Genomic DNA, 21,317 nt, shown 5'->3' on the forward strand with positions numbered 1-21,317 from the left:
AAATGTTGTCCATTGAAGCTCTGGAGTGAAAAGCAAATGAAGTTGCTATGGCTCTTGTTGAATGAGCTTTGATATTAACAGGTTTAGGTTCATTTGCTTGTGAGTATGAAGAAGTAATACAATCTCTGAGCCATTTTGATAAAGTGACTTTTGATACGGTACATCCTATTTTTGGTCCAGAGAACGAGATGAAAAGTTGATCCAACTTGCGGAAAGATTTAGTCCTATCCAAGTAAAAACGTAACTGTCTATGTACATCCAATGAGTGTAGACAATATTCTCCTTTATTGGAATAATTTGGGAAAAACACTGGGAGCTCAATGGACTGGTTGACAGAGAAATCAGAAATCACTTTGGGGGGAAAAGATGGATTAGTACGAAGAGATACTATGTCTTTATTACAGACAGAATACGGACTCTTGATGCATAAGGCTTGCAATTCCAAAACGTAACTGTCTATGTACATCCAATGAGTGTAGACAATATTCTCCTTTATTGGAATAATTTGGGAAAAACACTGGGAGCTCAATGGACTGGTTGACAGAGAAATCAGAAATCACTTTGGGGGGAAAAGATGGATTAGTACGAAGAGATACTCTGTCTATTACAGACAGAATACGGACTCTTGATGCATAAGGCTTGCAATTCCGATATCCGTCTAGCTGATGTGACTGCCACCAAAAATAGAGATTTCCATGACGGAAATTTAAGGTCACATTTGCAGCAGGCTCAAAAGGGGGTAAAGAAAGGCTAATAACAGACAGAGATTCCATGTCTCTACAGGCCACCTGACTGGAAGTCTGCTATGGAAAACTCCTTTGAGAAAGGTCTTGCAAATGCGGGTGGAGATAAGTGGAACGCCTTCTAGACCGTTATGAAAATTGGAGATAGCTGCCAAGTGGACTCGAATAGTAGAAGCTGATGCTCCATTCTCAAAAAACTCAGAAACGTATTGAAGTATAACAGATACAGGAGCTGAGATGGGGTCTAGCATCTGTTGTTTAGGCCAGAGAGTGAACCTTTTCCACTTATCTCAGTAGAGCTTTCTGGTGGATGGCTTATGGGAGGCCAGAATAATATCCTGAACAGGTGAGAAGAGGATTTCCTGCCTGGCAACAAAAGGAAATGGTGAAACAAAGCTGTCAGCTAGAGAGTGGACAGATTTGGGGGAGTCAACCCTTGGGGGTGAGAGATTAGGTCCTGACAAGCTTCCAGGGTCCATGGAGGTTGTCGAGGCCAGAATGGAGCAATAAGGATCACCTTGCATCTCAACCAAATTGCTTTCTTTAAAAATACGGATATTAAGGGAATTGGAGGATAAGAATAGAGGAGACCCATGGGCCAATCGTGAGTCAAAGTGTCTCTCGGTGACTCCCCTTCTGGGGGAAAGAGGGCAACGCAGCAGCATTTGTTGTTTGAAGGAGAAGCAAAGAGATCGCAGCAAAGCTGGCCCCAACGGTTGAAAATTTCTGCTATCACATTCGGATTCAGAGACCACTCATGTGGAAGAAGGATGCATCTGCTCAGCCTGTCCGCAATCACACTGGAGCTCCCTGGGATATGCATTGCTATAAGAAAGCGGTTGGAAGCTATCGCCCACTGCCAAATTCTCATGGCCTCTTGACACAGGGGGTAGGATTTGGTCCCTCCCTGTTTATGTACCAGACTACTGACATACTGCCTGACTGAATTGCAATAGTTCCCGATGGAAGGAGCAGATGTAGTGCCTGCAACGCCAACAGCACCGCTCAATACTCCAGTACAATGATATGCAAGTTGGTCTCTAAGCTGGACCACATGCCTTGGACCGTCTTTCCCTGAAAATGGCCCTCCCACCTTATCAGGAAGCGTCCGCAGTCACCATGGTGTTGGGTTGAGGGATATGGAAGGGGCGACACCAAAGATTTTTGTCTGGCCTCATCCACCAAAGAAGATCTTGCTTGCAGGAATTGGTGATGAGGATCTGTGTGTTGGGGGGGGGGGTGAAGATTTGCCAACCACTGGGACAGAAGGAGCCACTGTAACAGTCTCATGTAATCTTGACAAAGGAACAATCAGAATGGCTGCAGCCATAGACCCCAGAGCCTGGAGAACTTCTCTTGCTGACACCTTCTTTTGACAGAAGTATCACTTGTACTTGTAATCTTAACCTCTGAAGCCTGTGAGCTGGAAGAGATACCAGGCTTGTTCGAGTACTGAAAACTGCCCCTACAAATTCCAATTGTTGGGTAGGTTGTAGACTGGATTTTTCCTAATGGACTGTGATGCCTAGAGACTCCGCCAGTGAGAGAGTGTAGCGGAGGGCTATGGTCAGGAGACGCTTGGTGGAGGCAGAGAGGAGCCAATCGTCTAAATATGGAAACACCTGGAATCCCTGAAGTCTCAGATGAGCTGTTACCACTGCTAGACATTTCGTGAACACTCTGGGGGCCGTCGAGAGACCAAATGACGAGGCTCTGAACTGGTAATGATTGGCTCCTAGCCCGAAGTGAAGGAGACACCTGGAGCGTTTGTCCATTTTGATGTGATAATAAGCATTCCGGAGGTCTATTGAACACATCCAAACATCCTCCCCTAAAAAAAGGGAGAATGGATTGTATAGTGACCATGCGGAATTTGGTTTGAACCTCTAACTTGTTTAGATGGCTGAGATCCTAAATGGGTCTCCAGTCCCCAGTATTTTTTGGCAACAAAAAGAATCTTGAGTAAAAACTGGATCCGCACTGTTCTGGGGAGACTGGTTGGATGACTTTTTTGACAGCTTTCTTATCTCTGAAGCCGTTTCTTCCCTTTGAGTGGGTGGAACATCGGGAAGGTTCTTTGTAGGTTTTGGGCATGACATTAGAGGGATGTAATAGCCTCTGGAGATTATTCTCTGCACTCACTGATCATTTGTAATAGAGTGGCAGGCAGTTTGGTGCAGAGAAAAATGAGCCCCGACTGCTTCCAGAGGAAAGCAATCGGCAACGCTTCAGGAGTGTTGATAAGACCGCCTGGAGAATGAATCCCTGGAGTCATGATTTCAGGGCCACCCTCTGTCCCTAAAGGGGCATCTTCCACCACTGGAACCCCCCCCTCTGTCTCTGGAGGAATCCTCACCACGTGCGTTGCGGAAAGGACCTTCAGATTCTTTGTGCCATATTTTCCCACTCCTCTGGTTCCTGGGAAAAGAACGCTGAGGCTTGAAAAAATGTAGGTCAACAGCAGATAAGATCTTTCCATCCTGCTCGTACCTGGCCAGTGTGTCCTTCACTTTAGAACCAAACAAGGACGATGGTTCAATAGGGGCATTCAAATAGGAGGACTTGAAGGAGTCCGTGAGGTCACAGATACGCATCCAGGCATGACGTCTCATGACTACGCCTGCACCCGCAGCTCTAGCTGTCCCTTCGGTTGTGTGGGAGAGCAACCTCATGGACAAGTTGGAGATGGACTCGAGGGTGGCAAGTTGAGAGCCAACCTTGTCCCGTGCGCTGTCAGAGACTTGACCCGTGAGGGCTCCAGAAAGTTTGGAGATCAGATCCCTTTGGAGCCTCGTGAAATGTGCCAAGTAATTCAGAGACCTAACTGCAAAGGTCACTGAAGCAAAAACTTGCTTCCCTAGTCTGTCCACAGCCCGGGACTTTCTGTTGGGTAGGTGGACAGTAGGACTTTCCTCCACAGGGTCCTTTTTAGTGGCCGCTGCCACCACCATAGCATCTACTGGCAAACCTCTAGACCAATGGGGATGTTCTTCTGGTGGGGAAAGAATCTTGTCTGGCCTCCGGGGAACAGCCTCAACAGAATCAGGGTTCTTCTGTGCACGCTGCATGACGAGAGCTGGACTAACTCGCCGGCAGGTGGGGTCACCCAAAAAGTAGAAGGTCAAGAGTGGAAATCATGCAGCAAGACTCCTCCATGGAAGGGTTGGAGGGCTTCCAGCCACCCCCATATTTCAATATTTCCAGCATGTCTCTGAAGGAGACATCGTCAGGGGGTGACCATGGAGACCCTTCCCCATCATCGTAGTCCGTATCCTTTGTGAGAGACTCCTCCAGAGAGTCAAGGTGTTTCCTCTTACATGCTTTTTTCACGAGGGGGTTCTTCAGTGGGAATGTCTGAAGAAGACTCTGAAGGAAAATTACCCTGAACTGGGTTTTTCTGAGGCTTGTGCTCTCTGTGCCCTGGGGAGGTGGCCCATGGTAGCTGTAGCTCAGAGGGAGCAGGGGGAAGATCCGACGTAGGAGAAGCGCTTCCAGAAGCAAGCACCCTCTCCATCACCCAGAAAGCAGGCTCGCCAGAAAAGGAATGTGAGCCCGGAACAGAGTAAGACAATCTCGGAACTGGGGTCACAACCCCGCTCCGCCAGACCAGCTCCCAAGGATGGAGCCTCAAGCAAGATCGGGACAGGCATTGCCCCCGGTTCCGAGGACGGAACAGATTAAAAAACTTGGAACCGTGCTCAAAACCAAGGGTTATACCCCCCCCAACCATGAGACTGAGGAAGGGACGGTTCCGATGTAACCGAAACCCAAAGGGGAGGCCTCGGAGCCTCAGTGAGGGTCACTGTCGGCACCGAGAAAAAGGGTTCCCACCAAGGACGTCAGATCTATGGGCCTTGGAACCGATGGATCCGAGGGAGAAGTATAAGTGGGGTCCTGGAAGCAGAAGACCCAAACCCTGAAGTGGGATGAGTTTGTTATCCCCTGGCTGTCAACAGCTGGTTGACCAGGCGCACTACATCGAATTTAGACTCCTGGTGGACCTGACAGATACTCCCGAAGGGGAGTCAGGCTGGTCCAGAAAAGGGCTATAAGCCTGGCCTAAGAACGGGTCCAATGAGGGGGAGTACTGGGTCTGTGGTGTTTGAATTGTCAGCACCGAAGACTCTAACTTAGAAACAGGTAATAGAGGAACTAACGGTGTCAAGAAAGGACTCTGTGCCAAGGAGGCAGTTGGAGTTGAGGTAATTATCGGCTCCAAGGGAATCGTTGGAACCGTCTTCGGTGCGGTGAAAGGTGAAGTCGGTGCCGAGACTATCAAAGACAATAAGGTCGAAGCCGTAGTCGTTACAGTAGTTATGACTGGTGCCGTAGATGTCTGTGCGGAAGGTGGCGCCAACGTTGAAGTTATCAAGTCTAAAGAGGCAACTGGAGCTGAGCTCGGAACAGAAGCAACATGAATATTCAGAGCCGAGGAAGCAATCTTGTGTTCAGTAGAAGATTTGTGGGCCTTGTGTTTGTGGGACTTGCACTTATCACCAGCCGGTGAAGAGGGATCGAAATGTGGACGTTTTTTGTCCTTCACTGGAGGGGCTGAGACCTCTAACACAGAAAGGGCCTCTGAGAAAGGTGAGAATAACAGGCTTTTCAAGATAAGTTTGTTTTTTTCTCTCATTCAGCGTCCACTGACAAACTCAAACAAATCTGACAAGGAGGTTTCACAAAAAGGTGGGAAACTCCCAGACAATAGACACAATCATCATGTAAGTCGCTTTTGGGGAGTTTGCCATTGCAGGAAGTGCAATGTTTGAACCCGAAGTCCCTTTTATCCCAGACATATCCAGTACACAAAAGGAAAACAAACAAATTACTGCTAGAAATTAAATAAAAGAAGTAGAAAAGGTAGATACCAACGATGGTATCAAACGATACCACAAGGGTAGGAGAGGGCATTACCAACGATGGTATAAAGAATACCCGATGGGTAGAGCTAGATAGAGAAATAGGGTAGAGAAAAAGAGTTAGACAGGAAAAAGTTTCAAAATACAGTAAAATTTGTAAAAATATAACACTTAGCTGGAGAGCTCGGTGAAACGCTGCTATATGGCTGCGCGACAAACGAGATCGGAGGTAACTGGGAGAAGGGCATTGTGGGTAGCAGCTTAGCTCAAGGGTTTTTGGTGTACACGAGCTTGGTATTAGACTGACTCGGTTCTGAGGGCTCGGAACCGAACCCATCAGTGATGAACGGGAAGATGATTAACAACATCAGATAGGGAATTATATAACCTGTGGAAATAATCCTCTGCACCCACATATCTTTTGTAAGGTCTAGCCAGGCTCTCTGGTGCAGGAACAAACGACCCCCAACTGCCTTCAAAGGTGGACAATCGGGCCTCCTTTCAGGAGTGCTGGTAGGGCCCATCAGAGAAGGAATCTCTAGACCTTTGGTTCTGCAGTCCTCCTCTGCCTCATGGGTGGCGTCTTCCATTTAAGTTCCCCCTTCTGCCCCTGGGGAACTATCTCCACTGGGATCTTGGAAAGGACCCTAGTACTTCTTGAACTACATTTTTCGACCTCCTCTTTGATTCCTGGAAGAGGTCCTTTGAGGAGTCAAAAAATCTACTCCTACTGCAGACAGGGTCTTTCCATCTTGCTCTCAGCTGGAGAGTGCATACTTTATCTTAGGACCAAACAAAGAGCGTCTGTCAAAGGGTGCACTGCCAAAAGAGGATTTGAAAAGACTCTCTAAAGTCACACAAGCGCTTCCAGGCATGCTTCCTAATGGAAAGGTTTGAATCCACCACCCCTGAAGTACCTTCAGACGCATGTGAAATGACCGTTATGGATAAATTTGTAATAGACTATAGGGTAACCAACTGTGAGGACACAGAAGTCTCAGCCTCAATAGTACTGGTCCCAGCCAGAGATTTGGAGAGTACCTTAATTAAATTCCTCTGCAATCTAGTTAAGTGTGCCTAATAATTCAGCGATCTGACAGCAAATGTCACTGAAGCATAAACACACTTCCAAATCTGTCCAACCCTTTAGACTCCCTGTTAGGGTCATGGACAGAAAAACTCTGTTCCACGGGTTCCTTCTTGGTAGCCGCCACCACGACCATAGCATCCAACAGTACTTCTTTGCTCCAAAACTCCTTTCCTTTATGCAGTGCCAAAATCTGGTCTGGTCTTTTGGGGATCGTTCTCAACTGTGTCTGGTTTCTTCCATGCCCACCTACAGATCAAGTCAATGAGCTCATCGCTGGGCAGAGTCACCCAAGAGGTAAATGGACCAGACCCAAAGGCTTCCAGGAATATGGATTCCTCTTGAGAAAGATTATTGGTAGACCAACCAACCCTCTCCATAAAGATCTCTAGGATTTCTCCAAATAAGACGTCATTGGATGGTGATCTTGGGGACTCTTCTGCCTCATCAAAATTAGTATCTTCAGTGACAGACTCCTAAGGAGAGTCCAAGTGCCTTCCCTCTGGCACTTTCTCTTCCTAGGACTTCCTCTGTGGGGTGTTCCAAAGTAGTATTGGAAGAAATGGCAACACCACACAGCAAAGAATCAGTGGAACCATGAACCACTGAAAAACGTGTATTTATTTGAAAACAGAAGATAAAAACACAAGTTTAAAAACTTTTGCCTCTAAACAGGCTTCTTCAGGCTAAAAACATTCATTCAACTGCATGTATTTAAGAAGCAAAGTCAATCACACGATCAATTAAATTAGTCACACCCATTTTTGCAACTCTTCAATAAAGGTTTTAAAGATATGTTCCCTCCTGGAAAGTTATGTGCCCCTAGATATAGTATCCAATAGTATTCCTCTACTTCTATGCGATGTTTAACATCACTGCCACATACTCATTCTGCTATAACTTTTAGTAAGACAAATTTAAATATATGGCTATCACCCTTCTCCTTCTGTTTAAATAATGCATTATGAAAAATTTAAATATATGGTTATCACCCTTCTCCTTCTTATGTCTAAATAATGCATTATTAATATTTTCTCTTTTTATGTCACAGATATGGTTACTGATCCTCTATCTAATTTTTTGGTTGTTTTTTCCCCACATAATATGCTGGACATAACTCACACTTAGCTAAATAAACTGTATTTATTGTATTACAGATGCCATACGCATTTGTTATATATTATTTACCTGTAATAGGATGTACAAAAGGTGTACCTTCACAAATAAATTTGCAAAAGGTACATATTCCAAATTTAACTGTTCCTTTTCTCTTATTACTATTTCTTTATAACTTTATAATGAGCTTGCTCCTTTGTAGCAGAGTACATTTTTATTCTGACCTCTTTTATATCCGAACAATGGTCTTTCAGGTAAATCTGAACTCAGTTCTGGAATACCGTGTAACATGTGCCAATATTTATTTATTATTTAACTTTGTATGTATGTATTATTATACATTAACATGCATCTTGGCATATTCTGTGCTGGTTTAAACATCTTCCTATCATATTTCTCTGAAAACGCAGGTTTTGTTAATGTGCTTCTTTGTTGCTTAACTTCTTCACAATTATTTTTTAAAATCCTGTGATTATATCCTCTGTTAATAAAATCTGATACTACGTTCTCTAATTGACTGCTAATCAGTCATTTGTATTTAATTTTGCTACTCAAAGGAGTTGATTCCTTACAATGTTATTAAACATAAATTGGGGGTGCACAGGGTAAATAGGCATTTATTTTGTTTATTTCTTATATAACTTAGTTTCAAGTTTATTTTGTCTACTTTTAAAAATAGTAATTTCTAAAAAAAAAAACTCAATACTAAAATCAGAAACAGTCTTGTTAATCTTTAAAAAGGAGCTTGTATCTGACAGAAATTCATACAAGTCATTAAAGCTCCTCTCATCACCTCACCATCTAAAAAATAAATCGTCAACAAAATACTACTTGATTCTTAAAAAAAGATTTTTTGTAGATAAAATAAATTCCCACTCCCAGATGTACATGACTTTATTTGCACAACTGTTTGCGAAGGGTGTCACCATTGCTACACACTTTCTTGTCTACATAACTGTTCTTGAAACAAAAATACATTGCTAACAAGTATTGGAAGAAATGGAAATACCCTGTTGGGTAGCCTGGAGACTTTGGGTTGGGTGTCCATGTGGAGTAGAGTGATGAGGCTCAATGCATAGAGACACACAGGATGCAGAGGGAAGATCTGAGGGGGTACGACTATCCACTCTGCAAAACCAGAAAGAACTCTCTCCACTACCCCCCAAGGCAGAGCTCTCAGGGGTGGAGGAGGATAATGGAGGAGAGAAGCCACGCTTCCGAACCGTCAGCTCCCTCTGACTGGAAGGCAGTGCACCTGAGGCAGAGATCAAAGCAGAGCTGTCAATCCCAAAGCTCCAAGGGACAGAGACAGCTCCGACAACTTTAGAGTCTGCTCTAATGCCTTGGATCCAACAGGGGTATATCAGCTTTGAGTCTCGTATGGCTCTGACAGGTTCAGAGCCAGTGTACTCAAAGAATATATCACAGCCAAAGATACAATGATCTTCGGATCCAAGGACAGTCACGGTAAACTCAGATCCAAGGAATCCAAAGCCACAAGTCAGATCAGAGAAGGAGTCGAGATAGGGGGTGTAGTGCTGGTAACAGCCTCCTGACCCACAGAGGTATGAGCTAGAAGAACTCCCATCTCTATCTTTACTGTGAGAACCTTCCTCATCATTCTATCCAAATCAGCTTCTGTCAGGCTCCTGGAAGAACGAGAGGATGAGGTGAAGGGACTCTAGAAGGCACCAGATCCAAGGAAGATGCATATCTTGTACAGGGGTAGGGGCTTTGGAGGAGAGGCCACTTAATACGAGGAAGCAGATCTACTATCCGACACCGGCTTGTCAGAATCTGAATGCTTCAGATCAGACTTCTTGGGCTTCTTACAGGCTGGATCTGAGGAAGGAGATGAAGAACTACATAGATCTGAAGGCCTCTTTCTTAGCTCCTTGGTGTTGGATACAGGGGGGATAAACCCCAGATAAAGCCACCAAAAAGGTGAAGGGAAGCAGACTTTTCAAAATTAATTTGCTTTTGCAGTCTACAACTCCCTTTGGGTTAAACAACTTGCATACAGAGCAATCCACTTTGAGTTGGTCAGGGACCAAACAATAAACACATTAACAGCTGATAGAGGAATTTTGTGACCAGATTTTCCACATTTTTTAAATCTCAAAGTTTTTTTTTGCATGTTTGCTATCTACCAGAATAAAGAAAAGATAAACTATTATTTTAATTAACAGCCAGAAAAAAAGGGTAGGAAATGTCAACAATGGTAATTGGAGATGCACTATAAAATGTAGAAAGGGAATGAAGAAAGAATGCCAACTTTGGTAATTAAGAATTACGTGGATGTAGGTAGAGAGGTACCCAAAAATATAGTTTTAGGAAGAAAAGAAGTTATATCAGATCCAAAAAACAGACTTATCTGAAAAAGCCAAAAAATATGCTGAAGAGCTCACAGCGACTATATCCTTTTGCAAAAGTGGCAAACGAGACCTGAGGATGTTAGGAATAGAGCACTGTAGGTAAAAGAGGAGCTCGACAGTTTCCAGTGGCCAAGAGCTGAAAATAACAGGTGATTCAGATTTGAGGATCAGATGTGAACCAAACTGTTGAGGAATTAATGAAAATGGACAATATCAGATTTAAGGTTACCTATGCTAAAATACATGCTACAGTCTGTTTTACCACTTACACTGACTGTCATCTGAGCTTTTCTTACTTTTGTCTCCTTTCCTACATGTTTTCCGTAAACATGACCTTTTAGCTCTAAGTGCACTGGCTACCTTTAATGGGAAGGCAACTACTTCTGTATCTTACTCACTTCCCTCAGTTTCAAACTTTAATTATCTTTCACTCAACTGCTTGTCAATTTTCCTTCAAATGTTAATTATACTGTACTTCATACATTTCTCTCAGTACAGTGTTCAGAGGTCTCATGATTAACTGCCCGCACCTGCAGACTGCTCGCTTCCAAGTAAAATCATTTCATAATGAGGAAAACAATCAACTAGTAATGCTGAAGATGTATGAAAGAATTTCTGTAAACGTTAAGACTTCTCATGTTTAACTGCTTGTATCTGTTGACTTCTCCTCTCCCACCGAGAAAATTTGCTGATGGAGAGAAATAGTTAATGACTTTGCAAATACAAGAAAACCACCATTTTCCATCTCTTTCAAAATTTTGTCTCATTTTACAAACATTTTTTGCTGAAAAGAACCCTTGCCTGCAATCTTAAATAAAATAATCTAGATATATACCAGTGTAAAACAGAAGATATTGTTAATCTGAATTCTATATACCACTACACTTTTATATTCCTCACCCCAGCAAGCCAAGATCACAACATTATATTAACTTTAACTTGTTTATTTCAAGCCTTTCTTACCTTATTACAGTGCAAAGACTGGAAACCTTGCAACTAAGAAAAGTACTTTTTTTCTTTTAATATTGTTGCTTTTCTTGCGGCTTTTCCCGGTTAAGGGTCGCTACAGCGGAAATCCTGTCCGCTAGTGATTGGCAGTCGATTTTTATGGTGCCGAGGTGCCAGCCCGACACCCAACCTTCAACGAAGGCAAGCCCATTTTACGCATGTCTTTCGAACGCAACTCGACCGCAGGGAGGACATGCAGACTCCACACAGAAGGCGCTCCAGCCGATAATCGAACAGGACAACCTCTTGCTGTGAGGCGTATCTTATGCAAATACAGCAATCACTGAAAAGACTCCCCTGATCTTACATTTAAATTTTTTTTTCTTTGTTGCTGAAGCATTTTCATTTTAAAACAATGGAAAAGGTTTCACTGGCAGTGTCTCTCTATAGGCTTTGTTATCTTCAGAAGAATGAGCAGAACAGTCCCCTTTTGCTTGCTGTCTTTCTCTTTGTTGCCTAAACTTTTTTATTTCTTCCTCAGCCTATTTGGAATCTAAAAATTTGCTGATCCCACAGGAAAAATATTCTGAAGACAGCTGGATATAACTGACTGAAAGTCTCACCTCTCTCTCTCAATATTCCTTGACTGTTACAGTAAACCTGCTTCTCATCTGCTTGGTATACAGAGAATAATCATTTTCGACAAACACTCTGCTGTCCCAGTTTTTATCACTTCCTTTCTGCCATAATTTTGTCAGGAACAGCTCTTTCTTCTGCTGGTATGATTAATTGCTACTTTACTAATATATAGGTCATAGCCAGGTTTGAAGCATACAAATTATGTGCCCTTTCAATAAGTAAACCTTGCTGTGGAGCACCGGTCAAGTTGTTTACTTGTACAGTCAAAAAAATGAACACAGTCGGTTCCTTCCAGTTTTGCTGGTATAGTAGAAAATCTCAGGTTTTCTCTGCATGCTCTGTTCTTTTTGAGAAGCCTCATGCTCAGCCAGCTTTTTCTTCATTTCAGCCACTAAGTTTTGTAGTTTTATCAGCTCACTTAATTCTTCAGACTTTTTTATTTGACTGCATATATTTCCTCAGTGTTTCACTTATTTTAGACACCTCAGAGTATATCTGATTTATTTTTCCTATAAATAAATGGAGGCCACCTCCTGTACAAGAGCTGAAACAAACTGCTTTGGGCTGAACATCTTTATGATTACTCCCAACTAGATTTTTTTCTTCTCCTTTTCTGGATGATTTTCTGTTACATTCTCTAATTTTTTTAAGCTGGCATCTAGGCACTGTAATTAAAAGCCAGGAGCTACATTTTATCCAATATGATAGTGTTAGTGTTTTTTTCTCATAATTGCAGCTTTCACAGTGGAAGAACTCTAATAAACTTGTTGATCAGTGTACAGCCATCTTGGAATTCCAAAGCAGAATGACCAATACACAAATGTGCAGGTCAAAGGACAGCCCTGTTTATCAACATACATACCCATGGCATTGATGACTGTATTAAACCTACGTAGAATTGAATCTCTATAGCAAACAGTTGTGAAGCTGGAATTACCAAATTAAACTATACTGCGTCCAAAAATGCTTCTAGGTTAAAACAGGGAGGATGTGGCCTCAGCTTACTTGTGTACTACAAAGTTATCATATTATCTTAAAAGATTTTAAGATACCTCTGCGTTAAAGCATGGTCTTTTGAAGTGGATCAGAACCAACAGATGGCTCAAAGTTCACAAATGTTGATGCAGTGAGTCTGGTCTAACAGACATCATTTCCTTGGACTCAGCAATAGAATCTGCTGTGTAGATACATTCCAGCTCCCAGGGTTTGAAGAAGATTCCCCTTGTTGGTTTCTGAGGTCAATCCACAACAAAAGCATGCATAGTCAAGGTTCAGTGATTCTAAAGGTTCCTCTAACTGTAGCGACAGCATGGATTTTAAGCACCATTGAATTCAGCAGGTGTGCAGTCATTCAAAGGTGGTAGCCGATCTCAAGGCTGATGAGCATCTTAGCACCTATATCAGTTGCTTGGTTGTGGGAGAGAAGTATTACTTACTCAGTTGATATTTAGATATTGAATGGTGGGTAAATTAGTGTCAGTTGCCACTGACACGGTCTGAAGACTTTTTTGGCACAACTACTAACCACTAGTTGTAAAGGCAGGAATCCAGTTGGATGTGTTTCATGAACAGAAAAGCTGCCTCTACTACAAGTGCTTTGTAAAGACTACAGATAGATAAACAGGTCAAAAGGCAAAGTGCAGAATTCAAAATGCCATTTTCTTTTAGTGAATCATGGGAAATTTGCAGTGGAAATTACTTTTTTGATACAGAGGCAGAAAGACTCTAATACCAATATACAGCACTCTCTGTAATACACTGAACTGGGTGATACCATTAAGGTCCAAAATGGGCCTCAAGTTCCTGGACTTCTTGGGAACTGAGAAGAAATGGAAATAAAAATCCCTGCAGACACTGCTTGTGTAGAACTTTCAGGACTGCTCTCTTTCAAAAGAGGTCTTTGCCCTTGTCCAATAACCCAGTTAAATGTGACACAGGTGATGCAGGGATGAGAATGAATGGCACTGACTGACTCATTCATAGGTTTCATGTGTGTTTACTAGGCTAACAACCACAAGGGGGCTTTTTAAGTCTAGACTTGCATCCCTATTCTCTGACCAGTTCTAGTACCCTTCATAAGTGTAAGCAGGGGCTTGGGAGATAAATCATTTACAGGCTGCCTGTGTCCATCAGACAGACAGTTGCCAAACCAGGGATGAATTTCCTGTTCCCTATTAAACTGTCCAAATTACACTTGAAATGGGTTAGGGAGAAACTCTACTTCACATGGATGGGAAGCCTGTTCCACAGAAGGGGTAGTATCTGGGATACATACCTGTCTCTGCAGCATGTCCTATTTATATCACAGGCAAGGTTTAAGTCTTTAGAATGAGTAATTCTGGTGCTGTTTGTTTTGCAGATATGCAGAAGGTCTATCAAAGTGGGGTCTGACAATGCCTTGTATGCTAGGCATTGATCTCCCCTCAACAAACTGTAAGAGACCGAATATAGGGATAAGGCCTTGAGGTGGTATGCATAGAAAATGTTGCTTACACCCTGTATTCTTTTAGTGAGGAACCTCTGTGGATGTTCCAATTCTTGGATATGCCTGGGCACTGTACTCAATGATAGTTCTGATGAATGCCGAACACAGTGAAACAATTACTTCCTTGGACCTAGATGCCATACCTTTATTAGCTGAACAACACAGAATGATTTCCTTACTACTGTAGACACGTGATGGTCAAATGCTAGATTACTGTCTGTGTGTGTCCCCAAGTCCCTGACTACTGGGTCAACTATTAGGGGTGTTGTCAATATGATAGCTGAGTTTAAGTCCATGGCTCTGACACCAGTACTTGTCTGTGTCAGCCCTTCCTAGACAACATTTGTGTCAGTGGTGGTGGTGGTGGTGGGGGGGGGGGTCAATGACAGCTCCAAACTTGCAATCATCTGCAAATATAGTCAGCCAGAGGCCAGTGACATTGGCTTTGACGTCAGAGAATTAAATGCAAAAAAGCAGCAGTGCCAGGACCAATCCCTGAGGGACTCTGATTGTGACTGGTCTCTCTGTACAGGTGGACTCCCCAATTCTAACTTCCTGGGTCCTGTCTGTGAGCCAGCTGGCTATCCTTTGGGTGACACAGGGGTATGTACCTAACCAATTGAGTTTGTTAATGCTAGAGTGAGGTATTGTGTTAAATGTCTTAGCCAGGTCAAGGTAGGCAGTACAAACCATTCTGTCCTCATCCATTGCTTTGACGACCTTCTCAAAAAAGTCCACCAGGTTGAGTAGGTATGACCTGCCCTTGATGAAACCATATTGGGTTGGGTCCAGTGTCTGCAGATTTCCTGCGTCATTACTGATCAATTCCATGTTAATTCTTTCCACGGCTTTGCATATGAGACTGGTGAGACTTATGGGTCTGTAGTTTCCATGGTCTGTAGATGGCACAACTTTGTGCAGAGTAATAACTGTTGCTTTTCTCCATTCATGAGGGATGCATCCAGTTTGGAAGTTACAGTTAAAACAGCAATTCCAGACGGCCTGATATGTCATGCTTCAATGCTATTTAGAAGGCATCCTGAGATACTGTTGGGGCCCACTGATGCATTAAGGACATGTTCCTTAGTGATATCAAGTGGAGTTATATTTGGTGATATTTCCTCAGGGAAGGCTGAAGGGGGAAGAGGGGGAAAGTTGGAGCTGAATTTGTCAGCCAGTACGTTTGCTAAATCTTCCGGCTCAGTATAGGTAACTCCATTAATAACGAGCTCTGCACACAACTGTGCACTGCCTTTGACATTGTAGACATGTTAAAGAATGTCTTGTGGTTGTCCTTGGCTTTGGAGGCCAAATTTACCTCAAATTTGGTTTTCATAGGCTATTTGTCCTCTGAGTAGTTTGTTTAGTTTGATGAGAATTATTTTATCCTGCTGGGTGCTGCACCTCCTAATTTTTGCCGTGATTTTTTTTCCTTCTGTTATACAGCCTACTGATGTTGTAATTCAGCCAGGGTAGCATGTTTTCTTAATTAGCTGTGCGTCTTCCTGGTGGGTATATGCAGCTACTAACATGCTTGTATAGGGTTTTTGTCAACGGTTCTGCACAGGCAGTAGTGCTCTCAAGGTTTACGGGGTCTTGAAATTTTGCCCAGTTATCACTTAAAAGTAGTAAGTTAGCCTTAGAGTAGTTCCTAAATATTCTACGGTTAGCTGGGGTTCCAAGTTTTATTTTTACTTCAAAGGAGACTATTTTGTGGTCTGACCTTATCAGAGAAGATGTTACACTAGGAGGTCCGCAGCACTCTCCTGTATTAGTGAGGACCAGATCCAGTATGGTTGCACAACTGACCGGTGTACTGACAATCTGGTCCAGAGATGTGTTTACAAAATCCAAGAATCTCTGTAGCTGTATGTTCAGCGTCGTCTAGGATTCCCAGTTCATAGTGGCATAAATAAAGTCCCCCATGAGTATGGTATTGGGTTGGATGGCGAGTGTTTCCATTAGGTTTAAATACATGGTATGGGCTTCCTGGGTCATACAGGGGGGACTATGCCGGAAGTACTTTAAGTTTGGCACTGCCTAAAAAAAAGCACTATGGGGGAGGAAAATGTTTTAACTAATATTCAAAAGCCTAGTGGGGACAGGTGAAGAAAATCCTTGGCAAAGGAGCATGGTCTGTTGACCAGCTCCTTCCATGCTGACAAATGCTGGACCCCCTTAGAATGACATCAGAAACTAAACCAATTATTAAAGTCAGTCATCTTTTGTTTGCATTGTGGCATTCTCAAAATGTGCCCATCCTCAAAGATACCTAGTATGCACATATCTGCTATGATGTTCTACTGCAGTGACATGTGCAGTAATAACCTCCCATTTCCACTGTACAGGACTATGCTGACAGAGAAGAAGAGTGTAGTTCATAATCTTGTTAACTTTCCCAATCAGGAACGACTTTCGGAGAGGTCGGTAGAAAGAAGAACCTCTCTCCATTAAAAGAATCTGTAAGGTACAATATTACTGCTTTAACTGTCACTGCACCCTCCTATGGTGTGCTTAGAAAACAAGGTACCCTTTAAGTGCTGAATGCATGCCCGTTTGAGCTAATGGTACACAATGGATACCCATGTTTCATTTCCCTCATCATTTTTCCTGCAGTTTCATTAAAATATGTAAGACCACCATCTATTAGCTTTTTTCCTTAGGTCCTCTGCAAAGCTGGTCAAAGACGGACAGATGACAATACATACATCTCCTGCAGAGAACTTACTGTGAAAGCCTTTAAGATGTTATTCAATGTTATAAGCACATGAAGTGTGACCAGTGCTTAGGTTCCTCACACTTGTGAATCACAGCTAAGAACACCTCTACAAAGAAGAAACAACTGACTAGGGGACTAATGAACCAATGCAGAAAGGTGACAAGTCATTCTTCTCATTCCATTAGTGTTAGTAATTCAAAACAAAAAAATGACTCCTGAGAAAGTGATATCATATAAGACAACAACCTCAAGGTTATAACTAGAACAAATACTAAATGCACATGCTTTCCACTTTACTGACTTCAAACTTAAGACATGGCCTATGGTTTTCTGTACAGTGAGAATGAAGTGCTGGCTGACTGAACAAAACGCAGTGCTGCCATGAAAGACTAAGATAAAGTTACATTCCACAAAGACTCGTTTTTTAAAAGGTAAATGCAATAGACAGACTAAAATCACTCTATTAGAAGATGAAGGGGAAAAAGTAGCATCATAACAGTAATGCAATGAAACACTAACTCTGTAAAAAAAATCATCAAATGTGTATTGATAAACAAGGATCATTCAAGCAAAGGTATTTGTGAAGTTATGACATGCTCAAAGCAGGGGCAGGAAGGGGATGATAATGCTACAGAATCATGTAGGATGGTGGGAGCCAGGTGACATGAGTTTGATCAGCAGTGTGGGAGCTAGACGGAGCTAGCAGGGATGAGGGCTTGCCTTTCCTAGGAAGGAGGAGACAGGACTGGTTACAGGCTGAAGTACATCTTCACAGAGGAAGGAGGTATGCCTATGACCTGGTGATGTTTGTACGTGCAGCTCACCCAGTTACCAGTTGTCTGCACAATTCATCAGCAAGACAGCAAGCACCAGCAAAAGAAAGGCATGGTGACTACTGCAGTTATGTAGGGTGTACATCCTCCTGTGAAGAGGAGGAGGGATTAGACCATTAAAAAATAATGACTACACTGATGGAATGCCCACAAGAAAATTAGCAAACCGCATGGTTGCCTGAATGATGGGTCCGCGAATGACTCTAAAAGATGAGCACGAGTCCTACTAGAGAAGCTAGATGGTTGGAAGGCAAAAATTCAAAGCAATATGAGGTGACTTAGCTTAAATCAATAAAACAATTTTAAAATACCTATATCCTCATCTAATTTGGTTTTTGGAGGCTCCCACGGAGGTCTGGCTGCTTTAGCTCTACCTTGTCTCCTTCCCAAATCTTCTTCAAACTTCTCATGCAGATCTCGAAGTTTGCTTGTTCCAACTACTGTTGAGTCACCCTGCAGTTTGAAATAATATAAAGTTATGACAGTTATTCATATCACATCAAATACAGACATCAGTATAAGTGGGACCTCTTCTCTCTGTAGCTTAGTTTGCTGAAGTCAAAATACAGGCTGACACAAAAGGTTACATATCAACTATCAGACAAGTCCATCACTCTATTAACTATGCAGTTAGTCTCTTAACTGGGTGACCAGCACTTACAACTGAAAGACCACTGTTTATTTAAGAAAGATAACGAGAGTGACAGACCCTAATTTCACCATCAAAGCCAGCCACTTCTAACTAACATTCATGTAGGACATAAAATTAATTTCAAATTTCTTTCTACTTCTAAGGTGGTTACTTTACCCTAAAGATTCAGGAAACAAGCCAATATTTTCATTTTCTGAAAATGATAAAGCAACAACATGATGGATAAAGTAAACAATAACCATCACGAATCTTTACATCTTCCACACTCTGTTAATCAAAGTGATGAAAATGTTCTTCCTAGCAGGCTGGGGCTATTAGGAACAGCCAAGATGAAAAGAGAAAAAACAATAGGACTGGTAGAAAAATGGAGATGATGACTGGCAAGAAAAAAAAAAATTTGTTTTTGGCTCGTAAAGGCTTCCTGACTGATGCAGCAAAAAGAAGGCACTGTGTTTTCCTCTCGTCTTCTTTCAATGTTAGAACTCCATGTCCATGTTAGCATTCAGTTCAAAAAGGTGTATGCACACAGAAACTTACACAATCGCACATAAACACATACAAACACATAAGCAATATGTCCATATTGCTCTTTGCACAGCTTTGGGACATCACTAAGGAGAATACGTTATCTATTTTCACCAAAGATTGACTGCCGATAATGACCTAAGACCACATCAGCAAGAACTTACAGTACCATTACATCTGTTATGTACTACGATGCATAAATATGGGGGGATTCTTCAAGATTGGAGACATGGACTTATTAAACCTGTCTTTAAGGGAAAGGGGAGTAGGACAAACCCAGAGTCATACAGACCCTTAAAGGACCACTACTGGAAAAAAAAATTAAAAACTTGTTTTTTGTTTTTTTAATATCTTGTCTTGAATTTCTACACATTGCTAACTTGTATTCGTCAGAAAGTAGTAGTCACTACTAATTTTCTTGTGTTTGTAACCCTCAGTGTCCTTCTGGGGACAGACATCCTGATCAGAGCTTGCTTTCTTCTAAAGGAAAATCTTCCCCACAGTGCACTGTGATGGCACAGTTGTTGAGATTATAACACCCATGGCTGGACTGTTAAATCTCAGTTCCATTCACTCAGAATGGAAGAACAGAGAAGCATTGCTAATTTTGAGGCGCCTCAGTACTAGTATCACTTACTGTTCTGCAGTGCCTCTTACAAATGTTTTTTCCTACTATGTGTTACACATTGTATGAAAAAATCATCCAGAAATATCAACTCATTACTGATACAACAGACTTTTTAGGAGATACTGCTCGTGTGTTTCATTTCTTTCTCAAGTTATTCATCCCATTTTCCCTCTCTCAGTAAGCCACAGCATCACGTCTTGCCCTGCAACGTTTAATTAATCACCTATGCATTACAACAGACATCAGACACAACTGTCTGCATGGTGTGCCAGTAAAAGTGTTCCCACATCTTTCTTCTTATTCATGTCACCTGAATAGCACTTTCACAGTAAATGTTGTTGTGTCTTTTGGCTTTTCCCAGTTAGGGGTCGCCACAGCGGAACGCCGGTCCGCTAATGATTGGTAGTTGATTTTTACGTGCCGAGTTACCAGCCCTGACGCACAACCTTCAACAAAGGTACGCCCTTTCACGCATGTCTCCACGCAGAAGACGCTCTAGCTGAGAATCGAACTGGACAGCATCGTACTGTGAGGCGACAATGCTACCGCAGCACCACCACATGCCTGTATCAATCCTTAACATGCAGGAGTCTAAGTATTCCAGAAATTGTGCTCTGCTCTGTTTATTAGAATTCATATTGGCTACTCACAGCTGTTGATATGTCTGCATGCAAATGCTCTTATCATCCACCCTGCTAGACAGGGGTCCAGGGAAGTAAATAGTGTGGGAAGAAACAGCCAGGGAATTGTTATGGCTAGGCTTGTATAGGCCCTAGGGCCGATAGCCTAGTACCAACCTATGAACCAAGTAGCAGTCTTATTTCAGACAGATCATTATATAATAATGCAGTTGTCAATCTTTTACCTTTCAGACAGGCCACTGATGTTACCTTCTACTTTTCCTTACGATTGCTTTAGTATGCATAGTCAGTGAAATTTCCATTGCACATTTTCTGATGTTACTCAATGGATTTTTCTCTGTAAGTGCAATATAATACATACTATCACTGCCCCTAGCAATATGCACACTTATGTTCCCGTTAATGTCAGTACTACATTCCAGTCTACAGTGCTACTTGCACATCCTTTTCTATTCACTCCAAGCCAAGAACACAGGCACAGGGACACCTACCTGATGCCTATGTGTTTGCCAGCTATGTCAGTAGTGTGTTTTTACTGCTACAGGTGTGTGTGTGGTTACAACTTGACAACGAAATTGGTCACTGTGTCTGACTTACAGATAGTAACAAAATGAAAATTTGAAAATGAGCACAGCTCTGAGTGGGAGAATAATGAGCACATTGGAATAATTATAATATTCTTTGAGGAAAAAAAGTTAATAGAATTGCAACAAGATCCACTGAAACTGTTGCTAGGTCATCTGCAGATTGCTTAAAAATAACTATGGTAATAAAACAAAAAGCTTACGACAGTCACTTATTTTTTTAATTCTCAAGGAACTATCAAAATTCTTGGGTAGAAGTGAAAAGAAAAGGATGTAGCAGTGTTTACTGGACTGCAGAAGAACTGGGGTGGTGTATTGCGCTTTATGTCAGGGGTGTAGCTCATTTTATATAGGTAAAATTGAACGGCCTTTGAGGTCTCGAATATATGAACATGTATATGATATTAAAAAGCATAAAAATACAAGTGCCCAGGCAAAGCACAATTCAGTTTATCCTGAACACTCCTTCAAATTTGTCATTTT

The 21,317-nt window shown here is 42.2% G+C and overlaps 1 protein-coding gene across 5 annotated transcripts in view; it reads right to left on the minus strand.

Moving 5' to 3' along the window:
• DROSHA (drosha ribonuclease III) overlaps positions 1-21,317 on the minus strand; it is a 3,547,421-nt gene that overhangs the window by 2,401,590 nt on the left and 1,124,514 nt on the right. For all 5 annotated transcript variants that reach the window (XM_044065333.1, XM_044065331.1, XM_044065329.1 and 2 more), the window contains exon 6: positions 18,116-18,257. In XM_044065333.1, coding sequence (XP_043921268.1) covers positions 18,116-18,257 — 142 coding nt within the window. The remainder of the gene's footprint in view (positions 1-18,115; positions 18,258-21,317) is intronic.

The sequence above is a fragment of the Protopterus annectens genome, chromosome 3.part0, assembly GCF_019279795.1.
Source record: "Protopterus annectens isolate FY-2018-M chromosome 3.part0, PAN1.0, whole genome shotgun sequence".
NCBI classification, from domain to species: domain Eukaryota; kingdom Metazoa; phylum Chordata; order Ceratodontiformes; family Protopteridae; genus Protopterus; species Protopterus annectens.